The 19,948-nt window shown below is 38.8% G+C and overlaps 1 protein-coding gene across 3 annotated transcripts in view; it reads left to right on the top strand.

Moving 5' to 3' along the window:
• Positions 1–19,383, top strand: part of SEMA3C (semaphorin 3C) — a 200,543-nt gene extending 181,160 nt beyond the window's left edge. For all 3 annotated transcript variants that reach the window (XM_075558481.1, XM_075558480.1, XM_075558482.1), the window contains 4 exons: positions 1,476–1,633; positions 10,758–10,825; positions 13,677–13,807; positions 16,606–19,383. In XM_075558481.1, the coding sequence (XP_075414596.1) occupies positions 1,476–1,633; positions 10,758–10,825; positions 13,677–13,807; positions 16,606–17,019 (771 nt within the window). In that variant the 3' untranslated portion in view covers positions 17,020–19,383. The remainder of the gene's footprint in view (positions 1–1,475; positions 1,634–10,757; positions 10,826–13,676; positions 13,808–16,605) is intronic.
• Positions 19,384–19,948: the final 565 nt, after the last annotated feature.

A 19,948-nucleotide genomic window follows, 5' to 3' on the forward strand; every position in this document is an offset into this window, starting at 1 on the left:
ATTAGAGTGGTAAAAGTAAAGATTAATAGATTATTACTAGTATTAATTAAATTCATTGGGCACTACCTATGACTCAGGAGCTATCTTATGGATTTTATATGAAGTTAGCTCTTAGAACATTTAGGCTTCACTACAACTCTATGGGGGGGGGGAGGTGCTGTTTTATCCCAATTTTGCCAACAAGGAAGCTCAACTTTTAAAATTATGTAGAAAATTAATTACTGAGGTAGGATTTGACTTCATTGAACTTATATCTCACGTCTGTTGAATCAAGAATTCCCCATAGATTATAATAATGTTTGTGTATGCATATATGTATATCAGTGGGCATTTGTGTGTGCGCAGTCACATAAACTGAAAATGAGCCATTTTGTAGATTTCTTGCTGGAATGGGCTATATGATATATCATTCCTTTGGAAATGGGACCCTCATTCTTTTGTCTCCTCAGGGAAGTCTAACTGGAGTATAGGTTCTCAAACTCATTCGTACTACCATCCTCTCATGAAAAAACCAATTGATATTCCTAAGGCAATTCAAAAATCCAGAATAAAGTGTAGGTATCTGCTTGCACAGCCTCCCTGGATTCTCCCAGCACCCAGACACCGAACTAGGGCAGCATCATAAGCTCCGGATGCCCCACACATACAGAAACCTTACATCTTTGTCTGCACTCCTTGAGAGTACAGAGTGAGTCTTTGGGAATCATGCAGAAATGTTAAGACATGCCTAAATATACAAATATACTTCCACAAATAATGCTAAAATAAGTTTCATGAGTAATACGTTACTTTCAAAGATGAGATCATTTTTTAAAAGCTTAACAGTCATTTTGAACAATTTTGTTCTTTAAATATAAAACTGGCCTGTATGTTGTGCTTATGTTTGTCGAGTGCACTCCGCACTATGGTGACCCCGTGTGTGCAGACTAAAACTGCTGTGAGCTTTCCAAGGCTGGAGCCTTTCGGAATTGGTCGGCCACATCAGCCTTCCAGTCCGCAGACCTCGCTCTGGGGGCGTTCCAACCCCACCCCTTCATCTGCTCACCAAGCGCTTAGCACTTTGCACAACCCAGAGACCGTTACACGGTGATGTGTTTCCAGGCTGGAAAAGTGATACTGTCTGAGAGGTCGTATTTAAAGAAAGGGCAACATAATTCAAACCTGTCATAGATTAGGGCAAACCTGAAATCGAGAACAATGAATCCCAGTGTTTAAACCAGATTACCAGTCTACATGGTGCTCTGAGATTTCTTTTTACATTTTTCCCTTAAGTAGGAAAGTGGTCATGTTACAGGCATATTAACCTAGGAAAATTCTATGTATTTTGGCTCTCTACTCTTCTGTCTTTGTGTCTCAGTCTTAGTGTGATTCAAAATGAACCCCAGGGCTGGAGGGTATATGTTATCCTGTGTTCCTGCTGCACATCCTCCTTTAACTCCCGCATCTGAACTAACTCCTCACTGCTCCTCCAATAGCAACAGCTGTATGTGAGCTCCAACGAGGGGATTGCCCAAGTGTCCCTGCATCGCTGCCACATCTACGGGACAGCCTGTGCCGACTGCTGCCTGGCAAGGGACCCTTACTGTGCCTGGGACGGCCATTCTTGCTCCAGGTTCTACCCATCTGGGAAACGGTGAGTACTGAGCAGTCAACTGAGCCTCAAAACGATGTCCCTAACAATAGAACGGTGCTCCACAGCAGCATTGGACTCTATCAGTTGTCAGAGACTTGAAAAAATGGCCCTAAGAAGAACAATAGCTATGTTGAGCACTACAGATAATCTTCAAACAATCACAGGACTGTGTGTGGCAACGTGGCCATAACTGTCCATTGTAGAGCCAGGACTTTGGAAGGCATGCTTCCCCATGAAGTTCTCTGCCACGGTCCTTATCCCTCCAATGCTCACATATGCAAAGGATCAGGTAGGTTTGTATTTGTTTTGTTTTTTCTCACACGTGGCCTAAATAATGCCTTTTATAAAAATGTTTCAGGATAGCCTTAAATGTGACTTGCCCAGCTACTTAAATATCCTATAATCAATTATCAGTCCTAGTTCAAAGTACAGATGCAGGATATAACTTTTCACACGGAGGATTTAGAATATTCTATACCAGGTTCGAAGGGACCCCAGTGGAGAAAATGATTGTAGAGCAAATAATAAACAGATTTTGGACTGAGCCAACCTCACAGGTACTTTCAGACAGCTCCCATGAGTGAAAGGGTTCAACACCTATACATTAGAATCAGCACAAAGAGAAACAATGAACCAGCCATGGCACTTCAGTTGCTTTTAAAGCAACGCTGATCATGTTGCAGCAGCCTTTTATTTTTGGTCATAAATACAGGCTTTGAAGTCCTTGTCAGATTAAAAGAGTTTAGTACTTTGTGTATGAAGAGTGTCCTGGTCTTTTTATCCCAGACTTTAAGTAATATTTCTGAAGGGACAGATATTTATCAGGCCGTGTTTGGGAGCTAGGCAGACACTTATGCAGTGAAATCACCACCATCAACAACGGAATAGCCCAATCTTCCAAAAGCCCTGTCTTCACAGAGAATACATTCTAGAGAGGTAAAAGAAGGGGTTTCCATTTATGTGGATGATTCGGGAAGGCGTGGTGAGGGAGTGACATTTGAAGACAAGCTTAAATGATGAGGAATTGCAACAAGGCGTTATTTAGGCATATAACTTTATAAAGCAAGATGTGGTTTGCTACAGTGGGAGTGCACCCCAATTGTACAGCTAGTGAGGTTGCACCAGAATGAGAAAGACAGGAGAGGATGAAAGAAGGTCATTGGCCCAGATAACTCGCGCTCTTTCTGCCATTGAAAGGTGTATATTTAGAGAAATCTAGATAACTTATGAGACTCCTTGAGTGCAGGAATGATATTATTGGACGTTTAGTTCCAAAGGATACGCCAGTTGAATTTGATGGGGATCGTAGGCCGGGAGCGGGAGGGAGGGAGGGAGGGGAGCGGATGCTGTAAAACCTGTCAGGAGGCTGAGGTGATGATGCAGGTGAGAGACAGTGCTGGTTTGCATCAGGTGGAGAGAGGTAGAGCTGGTTAAGAGTGATTAGCCAGTGTAGTGGGTGTGAATTAGGAGGGAAAGGGAAGTCGGTGATGATTCCAATCTGTGGAACTGAGTATTTGAAAATACCACAATACAGATACCATTCCTTGAGAAGCGGAGGACTGTAGAGGAAGTAGGGAGAAAGAGAAGGTGATGTTAATTTTACCTGCTAGATAGAGTGAGGTGGGGTGCTTGCAATTAGAAATGTGAGTCTAGACTAGAGAAACGTGTCCTGGGCGGGATGAACGTAAAGGCACGGGGTAGAACGAGAACTCCTGCTCTGTTAATCGGGAGTCTGTGGTATCTCTACCCAAAGACTCAGTGCTCTCGGCTATCATTTTAAGATTTAGATAAGATGTCCACTAGGTATTTCTGTCCTTTGATTTCATACCTCTGAGATAGTCTATCTTTGCTGTAGATGGGGTTCGGAACTCAGAGACAGACAGAGAAAAGGGAATTACAAATGTAATTTGAAATAAAAATACTGACGGTATTTTTCAGTCATATTTGTTTCAAACTCTCAGTATGGTGCTGCGGATATGTGCTGTCGAGTAGGTTCTGATTTATGTTTATCCTTCTGTGCAACAGGATGGCACTCCCCCGTCCTGCATCAGGCTCACAATTCTGAAGCCCATCATCGCATCTGCTCTCCCAGTCCTTCTCACCCAGGGCCTTCCTCTCTTTTGCTGTCCTTTTACCTTACCAAGCAAGATGTCCTTGTCCAGGGACTGGTCTCTTCTTATAATATGTCCAATGTACGTGAGACAAAGTCTTGCCTTCCTTCCACCTTCTAAAAAACATTCTGACTCGACTTCTTCTAAGACAGCATGTTTGTTCTTTTGGCAGTTCATGGTACTTTCAAATCCTTTACCAGGACCATAATTCAAAGGCATGAATTCTGCAGGTCCCCTCATTCAATGTTCAACTTACACATGCGTTGAAGGTAACTGAACTGACCATGGCTCCTTCCATTCACCCTGCTGCCTCCGTGAGCATTCATTGTGGATCCAGGCAAGAAGATAGCATTCTTATTTTGCTAAGGGACTCTGGTGACGAAGGGGAATGACAACAGTTGTAAGATTGCCCAGGGTCTGGCGGTGTTTCCTTTTGTTTTACATAGGGCCGCTACACACCACAACCAAGTTGAAGCATTAACAATACTGTTTTGAAGGTATTAACTAGTCAAGTCTTTGTAAGACAGTGCTTCTTGTCATATTAGAATGTAGGACCTCTAACACAGGAAGGCAATCCCCTACATTGGAACTTGACTTAGTGATGGAGAAAGCCCAGAACCAAGAGTGAATGTTACTGTAGTCCTGCGGTAAAAACTTACAGACTGTGACTTTGACCGGCACACATTTTGATTTACAAAATACATTTAAAATAAACTCCATATTCTATAGGAAACATTGTTATATTTTACATATTCACAGTCTCTAAGTTTTATTGATTTATTTTTTAAGCAAAAGGGAAGAAATCCATTGGAGCCCATACAGGAAACTCTACAGGGGCCCAGCATCCCCTACTGTGTAGGCATGCCCAGCAAAGGGTGACACCATTCACTGTATCCCCATGACCTTGAGGGACTCCCCTTGAGCCGAGTCCCAAAGCCCCAGGACTGGGTGGTGGTGGGAACTATATATATATATATATATATATATATATTAATGTTTGTTGTAAATTGGGTAGAGGTTTACAGAGCAGATCGGTTTTGCATTCAGCAATTCATACACTTGTTTTGTTTCCATGTCATTGATCACCAGTCCACACTGTCGGGTTATTGGACTCCTTCTTTGGGCATCATCCTTCTATTCCTCCATCTTTCCTACCTAAGCTTTCTGCATTTTGTTATCCAGTAGTTGTGCCTTTTTATTTCCAATTTTATTGATCATTCTAAGGTGTGTGAAGCTCCCCAGTAGTTGTTCCCCTCATAGATGTGTTTTTGTTTGACTGAATACTGAGTCATGAGGGGTGAATGTGGGTTCATTTACAAACTCAAGCATGATTAAGGACCATACTATTGAGGTTTCCAAGAGTTTCTATGTAACCAATAAGACTTGTCACTTACACGATTTTAAGTTTTGCTCCATATTTTTTACCTACTCTATTCAAGGCCTTTCTGATGTGATGCATTTCATAGCAGCCATGCACAACCTAGTTCTTCTAGTGTCACGGCTGTGGAACTTGTGCATTTGGAGTTCTTCCACCAGGTCAGACTGTTAATCAAGGTTACTATTTAGAGGTTTTGAAAAGATTGGCTAACAGTGCACAACAAAAAAGGCCTGGTTTGTGGCAGATGAGAGACTGTTTTTGCCACCACCAGTGTGCACCTACTCACTCAGCCATCCGAGTGCACCAGCTTTTAGCAAAACCATAGCACGTGTCTCCCGCCCCACGCACCTTACTCACCTGACCTCACTCCATGCAACTTCATTTTGTTTCTGTCAATGCAGAGGGCCATGCAAGGACAGAGTTGACAAAGCAGAAGGGCTGAAGACCAAAATGAGGGGGTGCTGGCAGCCATCCCAACAGATGAGTTTGAAAAATGTTTCCGAGAATGGAATCACAGATTTAACAAATGTATTAAGTGTCATGGAGAGTACTTTGAAGGTGATAAGGTTGTTTTGTAAAATAGTAAAATGCATAGCTTTGGAGAGAATATCCACTGGGTAGGGTAACCCAATCATATTTGTAGTAATAGCAAATACATTATACACATATACTAAGAACATAGCATCAGGGTTGAAGGAAGGCTTATTAATAATCACCTGTGATATAGGCGACACCACTTTACTTGCTGAAAGTGAGGATAGCTTGAAGCACTTACAGATGAAAAGCAAAGAGTGTAATCTTCAGTATAGATTAGAACTCAATGTAAAGAAAAACAAATTCCTCATAATCTTGATGAATGGAAGAAAGATTTAGGTTGTTGAGGATTTTGTCTGGCTTAGACAATCAGTGCTTCTGGAATCCACAGTCAAGGGATCAGAGGACGCATCGCATTGGGTAAGTCTTCTGCACAAGGCCTCTTTAAAGCACTGAGAAGCAAGGATGCTACTTTTAGGACAAAGGTGTGCCTGACTCGAGCAATGGTATTTTCAGTCGCCTCATATGTATGTGAACGTTGGCACTGAATAACGGGGCCTGAGGAAGAAGACTTGATGCGTTTGCATTGTGCTGGTGAAGAATATTGAAGGTCCAGTAGACGCCCAGGACCGACTACTATGTCATGACAGAAGTACAGCCAGATGCGGCTTGTGAGTGAGCATGGAGAGGCGTCCTCACACATACATGGGACACCTTCTAAGGGGAGGCCAGTCCTGGAAAGGACATCACATTGGAGCAATTGTGAGAGCTGGGTAGAACTGGACAGTGTTTCGTTCTGCTTTGCACGGAGTCGCTACGAGTGGGAACTGAATTGATGGCACCTATTAACACTGACACCAGTGCTTTCCCTCTCGCTCACACACTTGCAGCATGCAGGTTGATCCCTAAATTCACCAATGGGTTTCCATTACTGCAGCAATGTGTACAAAACAATACTAACCCTGTTGCCGATAACTCTCATCCTCCCCCGGTTTCTTTCCTGGCCTCTATCATTTTTTTTTAATTTTGCTGACCGCCCTCTTAATACGTATTGCTTTTTCCTTTGCCCCAGCTATAACAGTTATATTTTTGCTGATATGTACGCTGGTTTTTGAATATATGTTCTGTTACCTAGTACAACTCCAATCATCCATTTTAAGATGTGTGCTAAATCATTAATTCTATATTGCAATGGATGGCAATGCATCTATAACTCATTATCTTAATGATTTCATTTTGAAAAAAAACAAATAACTGCAACTATCTTGGTATTTTTTATTCTTTTGATATTAAAGCGTAAACCACAGATTGAGACAAAGTTTACACTATTTAGAGAGCTGTCTTGCTTATCTCTAGCTATGAAACCTACCATGAATTTCCAGAAAAAATGCTTCTTTACTCACACATATCATTTGTATACCACACTAGATGGCACATTGAAAAATGTCAATACAATTTAAATTCTCCACATCATTTTTAATTTTATTGCAGCACATACACATAGGGAGTGCATATTTTTTACACTAATAGTGCAGGAACATATAATGAATATAATGTGAATGGAATGCACAAACTTGTAGTGAATGCTTGTGTGTTTTTAGAATGAATTAACAGACACCTAATTTTCCATATCTTTAAGAAATGAAATATATTATCAGGGGTTTATGAGGGATGGGGCAGTGGGAAGGGAGGGGAAAAATGAGGAGCTCATGCCATGGGCTTAGGTGGGGAGCAAATGTTTTGAGAATGAAGAGGGCAATGATTGTACAAATGTACTTTACACAATTGATGTATGTATGGATTGTGATAAGAGTTGTATGAGCCCCTAATAAAATGATTAAAAACAAAGAAATGAAATTATAATAATGATAATGGTTATTATGAAAGTTATGTATATTCATTTCTTTAATAATGTTATCTTGCTTTAAATGTGCTTGTGTTTTCTTTCTTGCTGTATACAAAGATCACTGAACCATAGGAGCAAAAAGTGAAAGCAAATCTCTTGTACGGAAACAGAACAGTACTATTATACATGGAAATAAGCTAGATTTCATATTTTAACCTAATAAGTTTCTTACATATATTTGATTCAGAAGTTTTTCTTTGTTTTAAAAGTTTCATGACAAACCATACATTTTACAATTTCAACTATTGCCTTAAATGTTTGTGCATTTTTATCAAGCATTGAAGCTTAATGTTTCATATTACATTTAAGATTTCGACATATAGTTCAAAACTTTAAGACAAAATAATGAATCCAATCTTTGAGTAAATATTTATGTGTGTATGTAAATATTTACATATTACAAAAAGAAAATTATTTCATTGCTTATACAAAATAAGAGACCATAATGGAGGGAACATGACAATTAGAGACAAATCTTGAACTTTAAGCAGATTATAATAGCTCTCTGCATACCAGCATGTGTCTAGGATTCTCTAGGAATATGGAGCGTACACATACAGAAGGCTCAGGTGTCTGCCTTCCTGATATCCTAATTTAAGCCAAGCCACAATGATATCTTTTTCTCTATTTTAATGTCTGGAAATGTTATAAATGCAGATTGTCCAGCTTGAGAGTTTGTGTCCAGGAGCAAACCACTGGACTGATCAGGGGCAATGAATTCAATGATCATGAGTGGCACGCCTTTCCTGTCAGGCTGAAATGAACAGTTACATCTACAGACACTGCATGGTGCTCAGTGTGATAGACTCTCTCAAGTTGTTAGTAAATAGTGCCACGGCGTTCAGATGCAGCAAGTCAAACTTTTAAAAAATTACTGTTGTACAGTCGATTCTGACTCATAGGGACTCTAAAACAGAGCAAGAAAAAGGCTCCAAACCCCTGATAGAAGAGTTCTTCTACAATACCTTCTTTTAATTTTTTTTAAATTTTAAAACTTAATTTTTTTAAAGCGTCATGCGTGATGATGACATAGCATCCCTGGATAGAGCCTGTACTACCTCCACAGAACTTTCCAAACAATATTTTTGTTTTATAACAATTTTAGTAATTTATTCTCCAACCCATAGTATGTCCAACCTATAGTTGGACACTCACTGGATATTAGGTAGAGGAAACAAGGCAGACCTAATTTTTAGCATTAGGAGCTCAAGTTCTAGAAGGGAAACAGCTTTGAAACAAGTACTTAACAGAAGCATTATATAAATTATAATGGAGATTAGCATAGCAAAGGAAAAGGCAAAGAAGAAAAGAATATGGTCTGATACAGGGGAAAAGCCAGGTAAGACTTGGAAGAGAGTGATATGTAGGCTTGGCCTGAACCAGACTATCTTCTTGTCCAAGCAGCCAAGGTGATGTGGTGGTTACGCATCGAGCTGCTAACTAACTGCAAAGTCATCTGTTTGAGAAGGCCAGCCCCCCTGCAGAGGAGAGACAGGGCTTTCTACTCCTGTAATGGGCAGGAAAGCTCTAACCAGCTAGTAGATTTGAACCACTAACCTGGCTGTTAGCAAGCAGCAACAAAGTGGTTACTTAGTTTTCCTGAGATTGGTGTGCCTAACATTTGAGTGTGTGTGTTATAAATATATAGCTAAATGAAGATCAGGTAATCTTAAAAAATACTTATATAGTCAAAATGTGTATGCATATATTTTCATAAATAAATGTATAATTTTATTATATACATAAATTATTAACTATATGCTCAAGCCATAAGATGGAATTTTGTCCCATATTCTTAAAAACATGAGATTAATTTTTCCTTAAAATTATAGTTTAATAGCCATGGTGATTGTAATCTCTGTTCATTAAAGTTGAATATTTAACTAGTAACTTAAGGGTAGAAATAATAAGATAGAATTCATAATTAATCAAAGTAAGTGATGTTCCCCTTTATTTTGCATCATTTAGGGTAAACCCTCAGGTTAGCACCATGCTTCTGGTATTTAGAGTTTGTTAGCAATGCGCATACCCGTAATGCATTACCAGAAATATTTCAGTTTCTCTATTTTGATTTGTTACAGTATATAGTAAAATTACCACTGAAATACTTTGTGAATGTAAAATTGAGGAAGAACCTAATCAGGTAATAAAATAGGTAAAGGTGAAATGATCATTTCACACCTTTATTACACTGGCTGATCATATGTATAGATCATATGTATATGTGCATATATAGTCCATATGCAACACGTATCTGTAGATCAGGGAGCAATACAAGAAATATGAAAAAATACTATTCATAAGTTCACATCTTCTACTGCCTATTGTGTTCATGTACTAACTTTTCAGTAATCTTTTATTTTTTCAAGATAAATAATTAGAAGAAAACATTTGTCCTACTGAATGAACAATCTTTCTTAAGTTTTTATTAAATGCCTGTGTAGAAAAAAGAAAAAAAATGCCTGTGTTCCACATATTAAATGTTTAGAAACATTTTCTTATGGCTTGAAAGGATAGAAAGTGTTGATTTTTATGAATTTTTTTTTGGTTTTTTCATTGTCATAAGATGGAAAATGCTAGGGAGTTTGTACTTTGGAGGTTACCATTTCAGAAAATGTTGGATACCAATTCTAAATGAAATATTTAGACTCTTAATTATGGAATGTAGCATGCCATGGAAACACTGGGTGGCACAAATGCCTGTGTGTCTGATGACTAGCTGAAAGTTTGGTAGTTGGCACCTACCCAGAAGCACATGCGGAGATGGGACTAACACGCTGCTTCTGAAAGGTCAATGCTTGGCGAACCCAACAGAGCAATTCTGCCACGCACACTTGAGGCTGTCCTGAGGTGGAATGCATTGACTGGCAATTAACACCAACAAGCATTTACCCAGGACATGTTTAGAATAGGGGGTTTATAACAATACCACCACAGATAGCAAATAGAAAGGAACGGAATTAGTTCTGGTTGGGGAAGAAGAAAAAAGAAGAGTCCATATGAACTCTATTATTGAAACATTGAATGAAAAACAGTGTTAGCCAGGTCAGGTGATCTGACCTCTTTTTTATTTTTTTTCTTAATTTATGAGAGTTTAAGCAACCAAAAGTTTGCAAAATTAAGAAGCAATCATCTGCCGTGCTGTAATTGGCCATGTTAATTCAAAGTCACTTTTATATATTTCTTCACTTACAGGAGGAGCCGAAGACAAGATGTGAGGCATGGAAACCCATTGACCCAATGCAGGGGATTTAATCTTAAAGGTACTAAAAGTGAGCAATTGAATTTGAAAGAGTATCTGTCTTCAAGTTCACATTTCAATGAGGGAAATCCCATGTGAAATTCAACTATCTAATTTTAAAGAAATAACACATTGTAGAACACTATACAATTATTTTTGTTCATGCAAGGTGATTAAAATATCAAATAGCATTTGTATGTAAAGTGAAAATACAAAGACACAAATGTCTAGGTACAAAAATAGCTTTGTTAAGGTGACATACTTGTTATGTGGATGGTAATGAAATATTTTCTTCATTTCTATTTTCTTTCTGACAAAAGATGCATTTTTTGGTGTGTGACCACCTTTGAAGAAGAAAGAGAACTAGGTCTTAGTTCTGTGATTAATAAATATTCTATGTATTTTTGGAAATCTTGCCTTGCAAGTATTTTTTCTCATCTTTTTCTTCCCATCTTGACAAGGAGATAATTTGGTATCACCCTTTACCCACCAATACCTTCCCCCCACTGACCTCTAACTCATCCCCCAGTAACTAGAACTTTGAACTGACATGAGAGACTCAGAAAAGGCTTAAGGAGCCTTTACAGGGGCTTGATTCAGGAGATTAGATTATTTCAGGACTGCGGAGAGCTAGATAAATTTAAAGCAGGGTGGGGACCCTCCATCCTTGAGTTGGGCTCATTGTAGCAATGTGGTAGCCATGCAGTGGGGATGCTGTCCTTGTTTTAGAAGGGGATATGAAGTTCTCATTCCAGGGTTACTTCTGGTACAGCCACCGTTTTCAAAGTTGGGTCCCTTCCAGTTTTGCTTCATTGGCCTTGGCTGTATGGGGAAGACCTGATGTGAGTCCATGTGACTGACTCCCCGTAGGGGTCCCCTTGATTCACCAAAGTGCTCCAGGTGCACTGTTACAAACAACTAATGTCAAAACTGCCCTGTTGCCTTCATGTATAGGCTTTTCTTTAGCAAAGGCAGATTTTGCTTAATCTTTCCACGTGTCTAGTTAAAGGATTAAATTCAGGTTGTTATTTCTCTGTTTACTGGATTTTATAAATGTGTCTTATTTCTTCTTGACTGTGCTACTAGTTATAAGGGCAAGGATCCTGGTAGGGGAGGTACTGGTACACAGTTCTGAATGCTGGCTTTGTGTCAGAACTCAAGCTAAATGCTTGCTTGTCTTTAACTGGAATACTTCGCTTGATGCTTATCATGGATTGAGTTGCACCCACCCTTGCTGGCACAATGATTACCTGTTGGGCTGCTAGCCGCAAGGCCCCACATTCAAACCCAGAAACCACTCCATAGGAGGAAGTGGAGGCTGTGCACTCCAGGGATGAGTAACAGTCTTGGGGCCCTTGTCCTCTGTCCTATAGAGTGGCTGTGAGAATGAACTTGAGGGCAGGGAATGTTTGCTTTTTAACCTCCAAATAACTGAGGTAAACCTTACCCTGTATGCCTGTGGTTATAATCCATTTGAGAATGGATTATCTTTGTTAGGGAAATGAGGCAGGATTAGTAGGGGGCGACATTTGAAGAGATCTCTTGAGACAGAAAAGAGTGAGCCCAGGGGAGAGAAACCAAGCCCAACCCACTGGCAAGATCCACTGGCCTCACAATGACCCTGTAAGACAGGGCAGGACTGCCCTGTGGGTTTCTGAGACTGCAGTCTCCTCTGGAGTAGAACGCTTCACCTTTCTCCCTCAGAGCAGATGAACAAGGACTCCTGAATTTAGGAGACATGGGGTCAAATGAATGCTTAGGCATTTATTTGGTGATCTCCCAGAAACCATGAGCAGGCACAAGCGTGCCTTCCAAGGTGACGGAGAGATTTTTCCTAGGCAGGTGCACTGAATTCAGACTTCAAGCCTCTTAAACTGTGAGAAAATATATTCTTGTCCGTATAAGCCACCTACTCACTCACTGGTGTAGCAACACTGGCTAAGTGGATGCTCAAGAAAGTGTATGAACTTAAGGTCTATTATTACACTCGTTTTTACAAGTAAGAATTTTGTTCATATTATTTTAAAGTCTACACTACTGTACAATAGCCATAAAAAGCTTTTTCTAGTTTAATTTTTTCAGTGAGTAGCAGTTACATAAAATATTACAATCCATGTTTTAGAACTGAGAAAAAAATAAGACCCATGCAGGTCAGTAATGTGTCTAAATTCACAGCATCTACAGTGGTTGCACCAAAGGGCTCACATATGACCACTGTGTGGATACAGCAGTGTTTCGCTCTGTTGTACAGAGGGAGGGTCTCTGTGATCAGAACCGGCTCCAGGGCACTAGCACAGTGGTGGAGTCAATATTCTATCCCAGGTACCTTTGATTCCAAAGACCATGTTCTTAATTCTTTCCACTGCAGTCATGCCCTACGTGTCTCCCCAGTGCTTCTGAACACCACGTGTAGCTCACGTTTGGGAGGTAGTGTAGGATCGGATAAATCTGACATTAATATTGATCTCACCTTGAATACCTTTTTCACTAGCATATGTTATTTAAATTTCCTGAGCCTCAGTTTCCTCCATGGTGAAAAGAGAAATGTTACCTAACTCAGGGTGCCATAATAATCAAATATGCCCAGTATAGTCTTTGAAATAGATTCTTAAAATAAGCATGATCTTTCTTTTATTTAGATTACACAAGACAGGAAAACAATGTAATAGCTTATCTATTAAATGATTAGCTCTTTCTTTGGCTGGTTGTCATGCTGGGGCGCAATTATTACAGAGAAATTGATGTGCACTGATAAGATTGTGTTCTAAATGCCTTGTTTCTTCTCTCCCCTTCTTCCCCTGTCTTTTCACCTGCATGGCTTTTTTCTGGCCCTCTCCACTATCCCTCTCTCCCTTTTTCTTTTTGCTTTTCAGCATACAGAAATGCTGCTGAAATTGTTCAGTACGGAGTAAAAAATAACACCACTTTTCTGGAATGTACTCCCAAGTCTCCGCAGGCATCGGTCAAATGGTTGTTACAGAAAGACAAAGACCGAAGGAAAGAGGTGAGCATGGTAGCTCCGCAGCAATCAATCAGGGCTGGAGAAAGGGCAGTCAATCACTCTCCCTCCGAGAGATGCAGATCAAACAAAAAGGAAAAGGCGTAGGAGCGTCCTTTTATGTTCCTGGGATGAGACGTGTCACCTTCTGTAAAATCATTTCTCTTTAGGGTTGATGGATGAATTAGAAATTCCCTCTCCCTGTTCATTGTTCTTACAAGGTGATTGAAATCAGCGCTGGGGCACTCTGAGTGTGGCACGGAAGCATTTGTGACAGAACCAAGACGTGTGCAAACCTAGAAGCCAAGGGCTCCTACAGCAGCACCTTTGTGTGTTTCCCTGATAAAGTGTGGCTTTGCATTTATTTTCTTTTAGTTCAATTTTCCTTGGAAAGAAGTTAGACTAATTATAACCTTTATGGCAGGGAACATTTTTCTGCTATGTGGCAATGTTTCTTTCCATTCCTGTTATTCATAATTCTTGGTTTCAGTTAAATAATATATATGGAATCATTGTTTGGGTGCCTTGGCCTTTACCTAGGGATACGTTGGAAAGCAAACAATTGGGTTTTTAAGTAAAAAACAAATATAATGAACTTTTATCTGATTGGAAATAAACTGTTTTCAAAGGGAAACATGAAATGACAAAAGGTGATAGAATGTAAGTTATCAATTCCATAATATTGATGGTATCTTAGTCTGAAAAATGGGGAGATAGGTAGGAAGGTAAGTAGATAAGTAGATAGATAGGCATTCTTCAGTATATTCTAAAATGTAGTCCTATCAGCAATACATCATGAAGTTTTATGGAATATTCTACATGTGTGTATTCTTCTGTTGTGGGTAATTTTATTGCTATAGAGCAAGCTCATTAAGCCTATGCAGAATGAATATGATCCCAAACTATAGAACACAAAACTGCATCAAAATTGCTGAAATAAATGCCGGCGCTGTATGAGGACTTAGTTCTCAACCCTTAAATCTTCCTCTCTGACGACTGCGACATAAGAAATCATGTGTCCTCAGTCACTGGACAGTTTGCCAAAGCCTCGTGACTTCCTGCATAAAGATATATTTAGTTTTCCAGAGCAGCGGGTCTCAACCCGCCCAGCGCCGCGACCCTTTAAAACAGGTCCTCGTGTGGTGGCGACCCCAACCACAACATGATTTTCATTACTACTCCATCACTGTAATTTTGCTGCTGTTATGAATTGGGCAACCCCTGTGAAAGGGTCGTTCGACCCCCAAAGGGGTCGTAACCCACAGGTTGAGAACTGCTGATCTAGAGGAAAGATAAACAAAATGGATCTCAGTTCTTCTACCCAAAACACAGCCCGGGTCTGTCTGTTTGTCCTAACACGGTGGTTTATCTGTTGCTCTGCTGCTGGCGCTCTGCCACCAGTCTTTCAAATATCAGCAGGACCCCCAAGATGGGCAGCATTCACCCGAGCTTCCAAACTAAGAAACAGGCCCTAACAGTCAACTTCTACAGAAACTAATGGCGACACTTTGTGAATGACAGCCGACTCTCGTCTGGTACAGGGCCAACATGGCCACCAGACGGCAAAACACCCAAAGTGTGACTGGGGAGGAGCATGCGCTTGACGTAGGATGGACCTGAGTCAGGATGGACTTGACAGATGTGAATTTGGTGCTGATGTGTGTGTGTATTTGCTACACAATTTGCTATCAAAGAAGCCTTTTCAATGTTTTTAATTAGTTAGAAAGTTTTGGGCATAGGTATATATTGTAATTATACTAGCGTTGTAGGATTTCTGGGTGATCTAAAATGTATGATGAGGATTATCATACAGAAGTAAATTATTGAGCTAAGCTACAATAATAATTTAGAATCTGTAGAAATGAATAATCCTTTGTCCTCTCTCCTTTTTCTGTGTAACAATTAATTTTTATTTAGAGGTCATTAGAAGTGAAAAATGTATTTGTAAACCACCCCGTCATTAGAATAAAACAGTTTGTGCTTTATTTTTATTTTCATAAAATTTCTTACCTCTGAAAGAGCAGCGCAGAGGACACACGGTCAGACACGTCTGATCACTTAGCTTTTTGTCTGTGTGTGGTCAACACGAGGGAAAATTCCCTCAGGACAGGGGTTTCAAGCACTTAGCAAATGTCCAGCAAATTATTTTTCCTGTCTACGGCTATAAAACAGTTCACGCTAACCATAGGTTTGTATTACCCTCATTAGAAATCAAAAACACTCAGAAGTACCTTTCTGATGATTTTTATTCATTAGTGTAGCATGACTGGAAAAGATCTGTGATGTTGTATATAGTAGTTCCTATGTTTGTGTACTGTTTTATTTAGAACATGCATACTTTGATTATTATATGGAGCCTATAATTATAGCTCCCCATTTTAGCAAATAAATGAGAATTGTTGCTAAAGTATAATATAAGAAGTCTAAGATAAAACAGACATTTTAAATCATGAGTGAATTCATGTACATATACTGGATAGAATTCGGATTTTAAAATTAATCAAAATGTTGTTCTTGTCCCAGTGTGGATAGTTAAAGTACTTCTATCAAAGGGAATGCCCTGGAAGCTATTTTTGCTTGGCTGGACCACACCTTTGCGCTCTCTTTCATAGATTCACTATCCTGGGACAAGATCTCCTCCACGAAGAAGGCAATGGGACTGATTCCATAATCTTTCTGCTGCCAGGAAAGCTAATTTGCCCTTATTGCCTTTGCCAGATTGGTGAAAGTTCACAATGTCTGTGTTGATCTTGTTAAAAGTTTTAGGTTGATAATCTCAGAAATGTGAACTCTCTGTCTCCTAGGTCAAGCTGAATGACCGAATCATAGCCACTTCCCAAGGACTCCTGATTCGATCCATCCAGGACTCTGACCAGGGACTGTACCACTGCATTGCAACAGAAAACGGTTTCAAGCAGACTATAGCCAAGATCAACTTCAAAGTTTTAGATTCAGAAATGGTGGCTGTTGCGACAGACAAATGGTCGCCCTGGACCTGGGCAAGCTCTGTGAGGACGCTACCTTTCCATCCAAAGGACATCATGGGGACATTCAGCCACTCAGAAATGCAGATGATTAACCAGTATTGCAAAGATACTCGGCAGCAACATCCACTGGGGGACGAGTCCCAAAAGATGCGAGGAGACTACGGCAAGTTAAAGGCTCTGATAAATGGTCGGAAGAGCCGAAATCGGAGGAATCAGTTGCCAGAGTCATAAAGGCTCTGGTATGGGGCTTGTGTTTCCTGTACAAAATGGTTTGTCACCAAGGAACAAATATCGAGCAAAGAGTTTTGTGATTTCCCCGTACAAATTTCGGAGAAGAAATTCACACCTAAGGTGAATTTACGTGAACTGCAAGGGGCATGCATTTTCCTGTAAGATAATGACTAGCACTAGACACGTCATGGTCATTTTGGTGCATATAAATATTTAACTTAATCTGGATTTTATTTATGACTTTATTTTCCTTTTTTTTAAATGGTGGCTAGAAAACTAGAATCATTACATCCCTCAATTGACTGAGGGATATAACCCTATGACGTGGCCTGCTTGCCAAGATTTTATACAGGAAACAAAGGCCAACTTTGCAACTTTCCCATAGTAAAGGTCATATAACTGCATTTGACAGGGTCGCTGTGAAGAGCCGTAGAATAGACTTCTGAAGGGAAGTGGGCGTCTCAACGTTTCATAGACAACAAAAGCAATGCAGAAAGAGAAGGCAATGACTTTATATGCTTCCGGTGAGATATTGATTGGTGATTATAAGGACTGTAAAATTGTCAGTTGGTTATAAATGCCATCGACCTTTGTACCTCTGTTTCAAAAAGATAAAATGCCAAACCTAAACCATAAAAATTTTGTTGGGATTCATGTGAATGAACCGTTGAAGTTTCTGCACTAATGCTACTATCTCCCAGACAAAAGCACTTTCTACTTTTGGAAGTTATTTAAGTTATTCTAGACCCAGAGAATATAAATTTACACCATTTAATTGAATACCATTTTGATCTCTTATTAAAATAATTCAATGTATCAGGTTAAACAATATAAGAAGAAATAAATGTCAAATTCCTATTTAAAGAGAAAAATTATCACCTACTCGTCCTAATAAATTAAATGCAAATTTACTAAAAGGAATTTACAGCAAATGTGGGGCTAAGCTTTAAAACCAACATTAGTAATACTGACTTTTAAATCAATATTTCAATTTTTTCTATTATTTTTGTGTTTAGCAGAAAGTTGCACCTTATCTAAATAAATAAAAATGAAATATATATGAACAAAATTAGACATTGGTTTTAAAGGTTGATCATGTACTAAGTTCAGTAGTAAATATATACAAATGAGGGAAGTTTAGTGATTAATAAAGTCAATTAGCTTCTAGTTATGTTTGGAGACTTTTATTACAATAATTTACTGCTCAATTTTTTATCTCCCATAAAAATCAGATAGGAGAAATATGAAAAAATTTTCTTATGTTTCTCTTAAGAATATAACTGCATTTTCATCAGTTTCCTTTTAAAAACATTTTCTTATTTCAAGGGGAAAACGAAGTTGCCCATTATACCTAATCAAAGTTGATTACTAAGGGTTTATGTGTAGCAAACAATCCACTAAGAAGACAATAAAAGTAGATATACTGCATTTTAGGTACTAGCTTTAATGACTAGAATCAATATCAACAATATAATCATTGAACACAATCCAAGAATAAGATTTATTGCTAAAGCGGTGGTAAATTGTGAAACTATAAGTGAAAGTCTCAATGGGGCTAAAAGCCAGCAAAAAAATCATGAAAAGTGACTTATATAACAGCAAACTTCTCCGTTTTGGGCTTTTTAAAAAGGAAATTGTTTCAAGTATATATGGTCCGAAAGTAGTTTGGAAAACGACTATTATGCCAGCGGTTAACCCATTTAGGGATGTTGTTAAAGGAAGCGTGTTTTTGTTGTGTTCTATTTCATTTCGTCTCGACATGCACTAAGAGCACCGCGTATCGATGGAAGCGGAACCCATCCTCTGTGTGTGAGCAGTGTGTTCTGCGTACAAAGTTGAAAATACAATTGTTTCAGATTCTGAGCACAGGCTCCACTCCACAACCCCCACCCCCTGCCTCGTGTCAGCCCTAACTGAGAAATTTGTTCCATTTTGTAATATTATTTGTGCTATTTAATACCTTCTATTTTGAACATCATTGAATTGTATATACTTTTATTACTTTTTCCTTAAAATACAGACATCCTTCTTGAATGTAACTCTTCCAAATGTAAAAAAAAAAACAAAAAAACCCTGAAAATATCACTAATATGTACTGAAAGTTGGTGTTTTATGTAGCTAGGCAGTTGGTGACTTGTATTTTTCATTTGAATTGTATATAAAATGTCCTAGAAATGCACTTTTTTTTCAAAATGTAGGTTTGTGAATAGGCTTTGATGAAACTGTCATTTACAGTGAATATTCACTCTTCTGTGTAAGAAAAGAAACAATGTAGTTAGCAAATTAATATTTAATCAGATTGAAGATGGCATTTGCCTAGCAAAATAAAGCAAGTTGAATTCCCCAAAGATGTCTATAATGTTCCCTTTTTAATGTAAGGTTAAATTATTTGTGGACATAAATCTAATGAATCCTTTATCTTTTTCCCCTATGTCATGTAGTAATTTTATTTCTACTATAGTGTAAGCATCTGAAAAACAATAGTTGCATATTTAATATATCAGATATTTTAATTATATCTTCTACACTGCATGTATCAATTTTATAATCTTGAAATTTATTTTAAAGTAATACCTATTTTGCCATATTACTACAGTCATTTTTTCGTTGACTCTCAAAATACATACTTATCCTTAGAATCTAATACATATAGGCCCTATATATATTTATTAATTGAGTTAATACATATATCAAAGCATTCCATAGTTCCATCACGTCCAGCAGAATTGTACATTTGCTACCACAGTCAGTTTTCGAACATTCTTTTTCTATATGGACCCCTTGACATCATCACCCCTTGACTCTGCTAACCCCTGTGTCACTCTCCCCCCAAAGCTCTTATTCAACCTGTTGACTAAATAAATTCATCAATCCTAGTTTGCATACACCAAAAAATGAAAAATCAATTACCACCACTTCAAGAACGTGA

The sequence above is a fragment of the Tenrec ecaudatus genome, chromosome 9, assembly GCF_050624435.1.
Source record: "Tenrec ecaudatus isolate mTenEca1 chromosome 9, mTenEca1.hap1, whole genome shotgun sequence".
In the NCBI taxonomy this organism is placed as follows: Eukaryota; Metazoa; Chordata; class Mammalia; order Afrosoricida; family Tenrecidae; genus Tenrec; species Tenrec ecaudatus.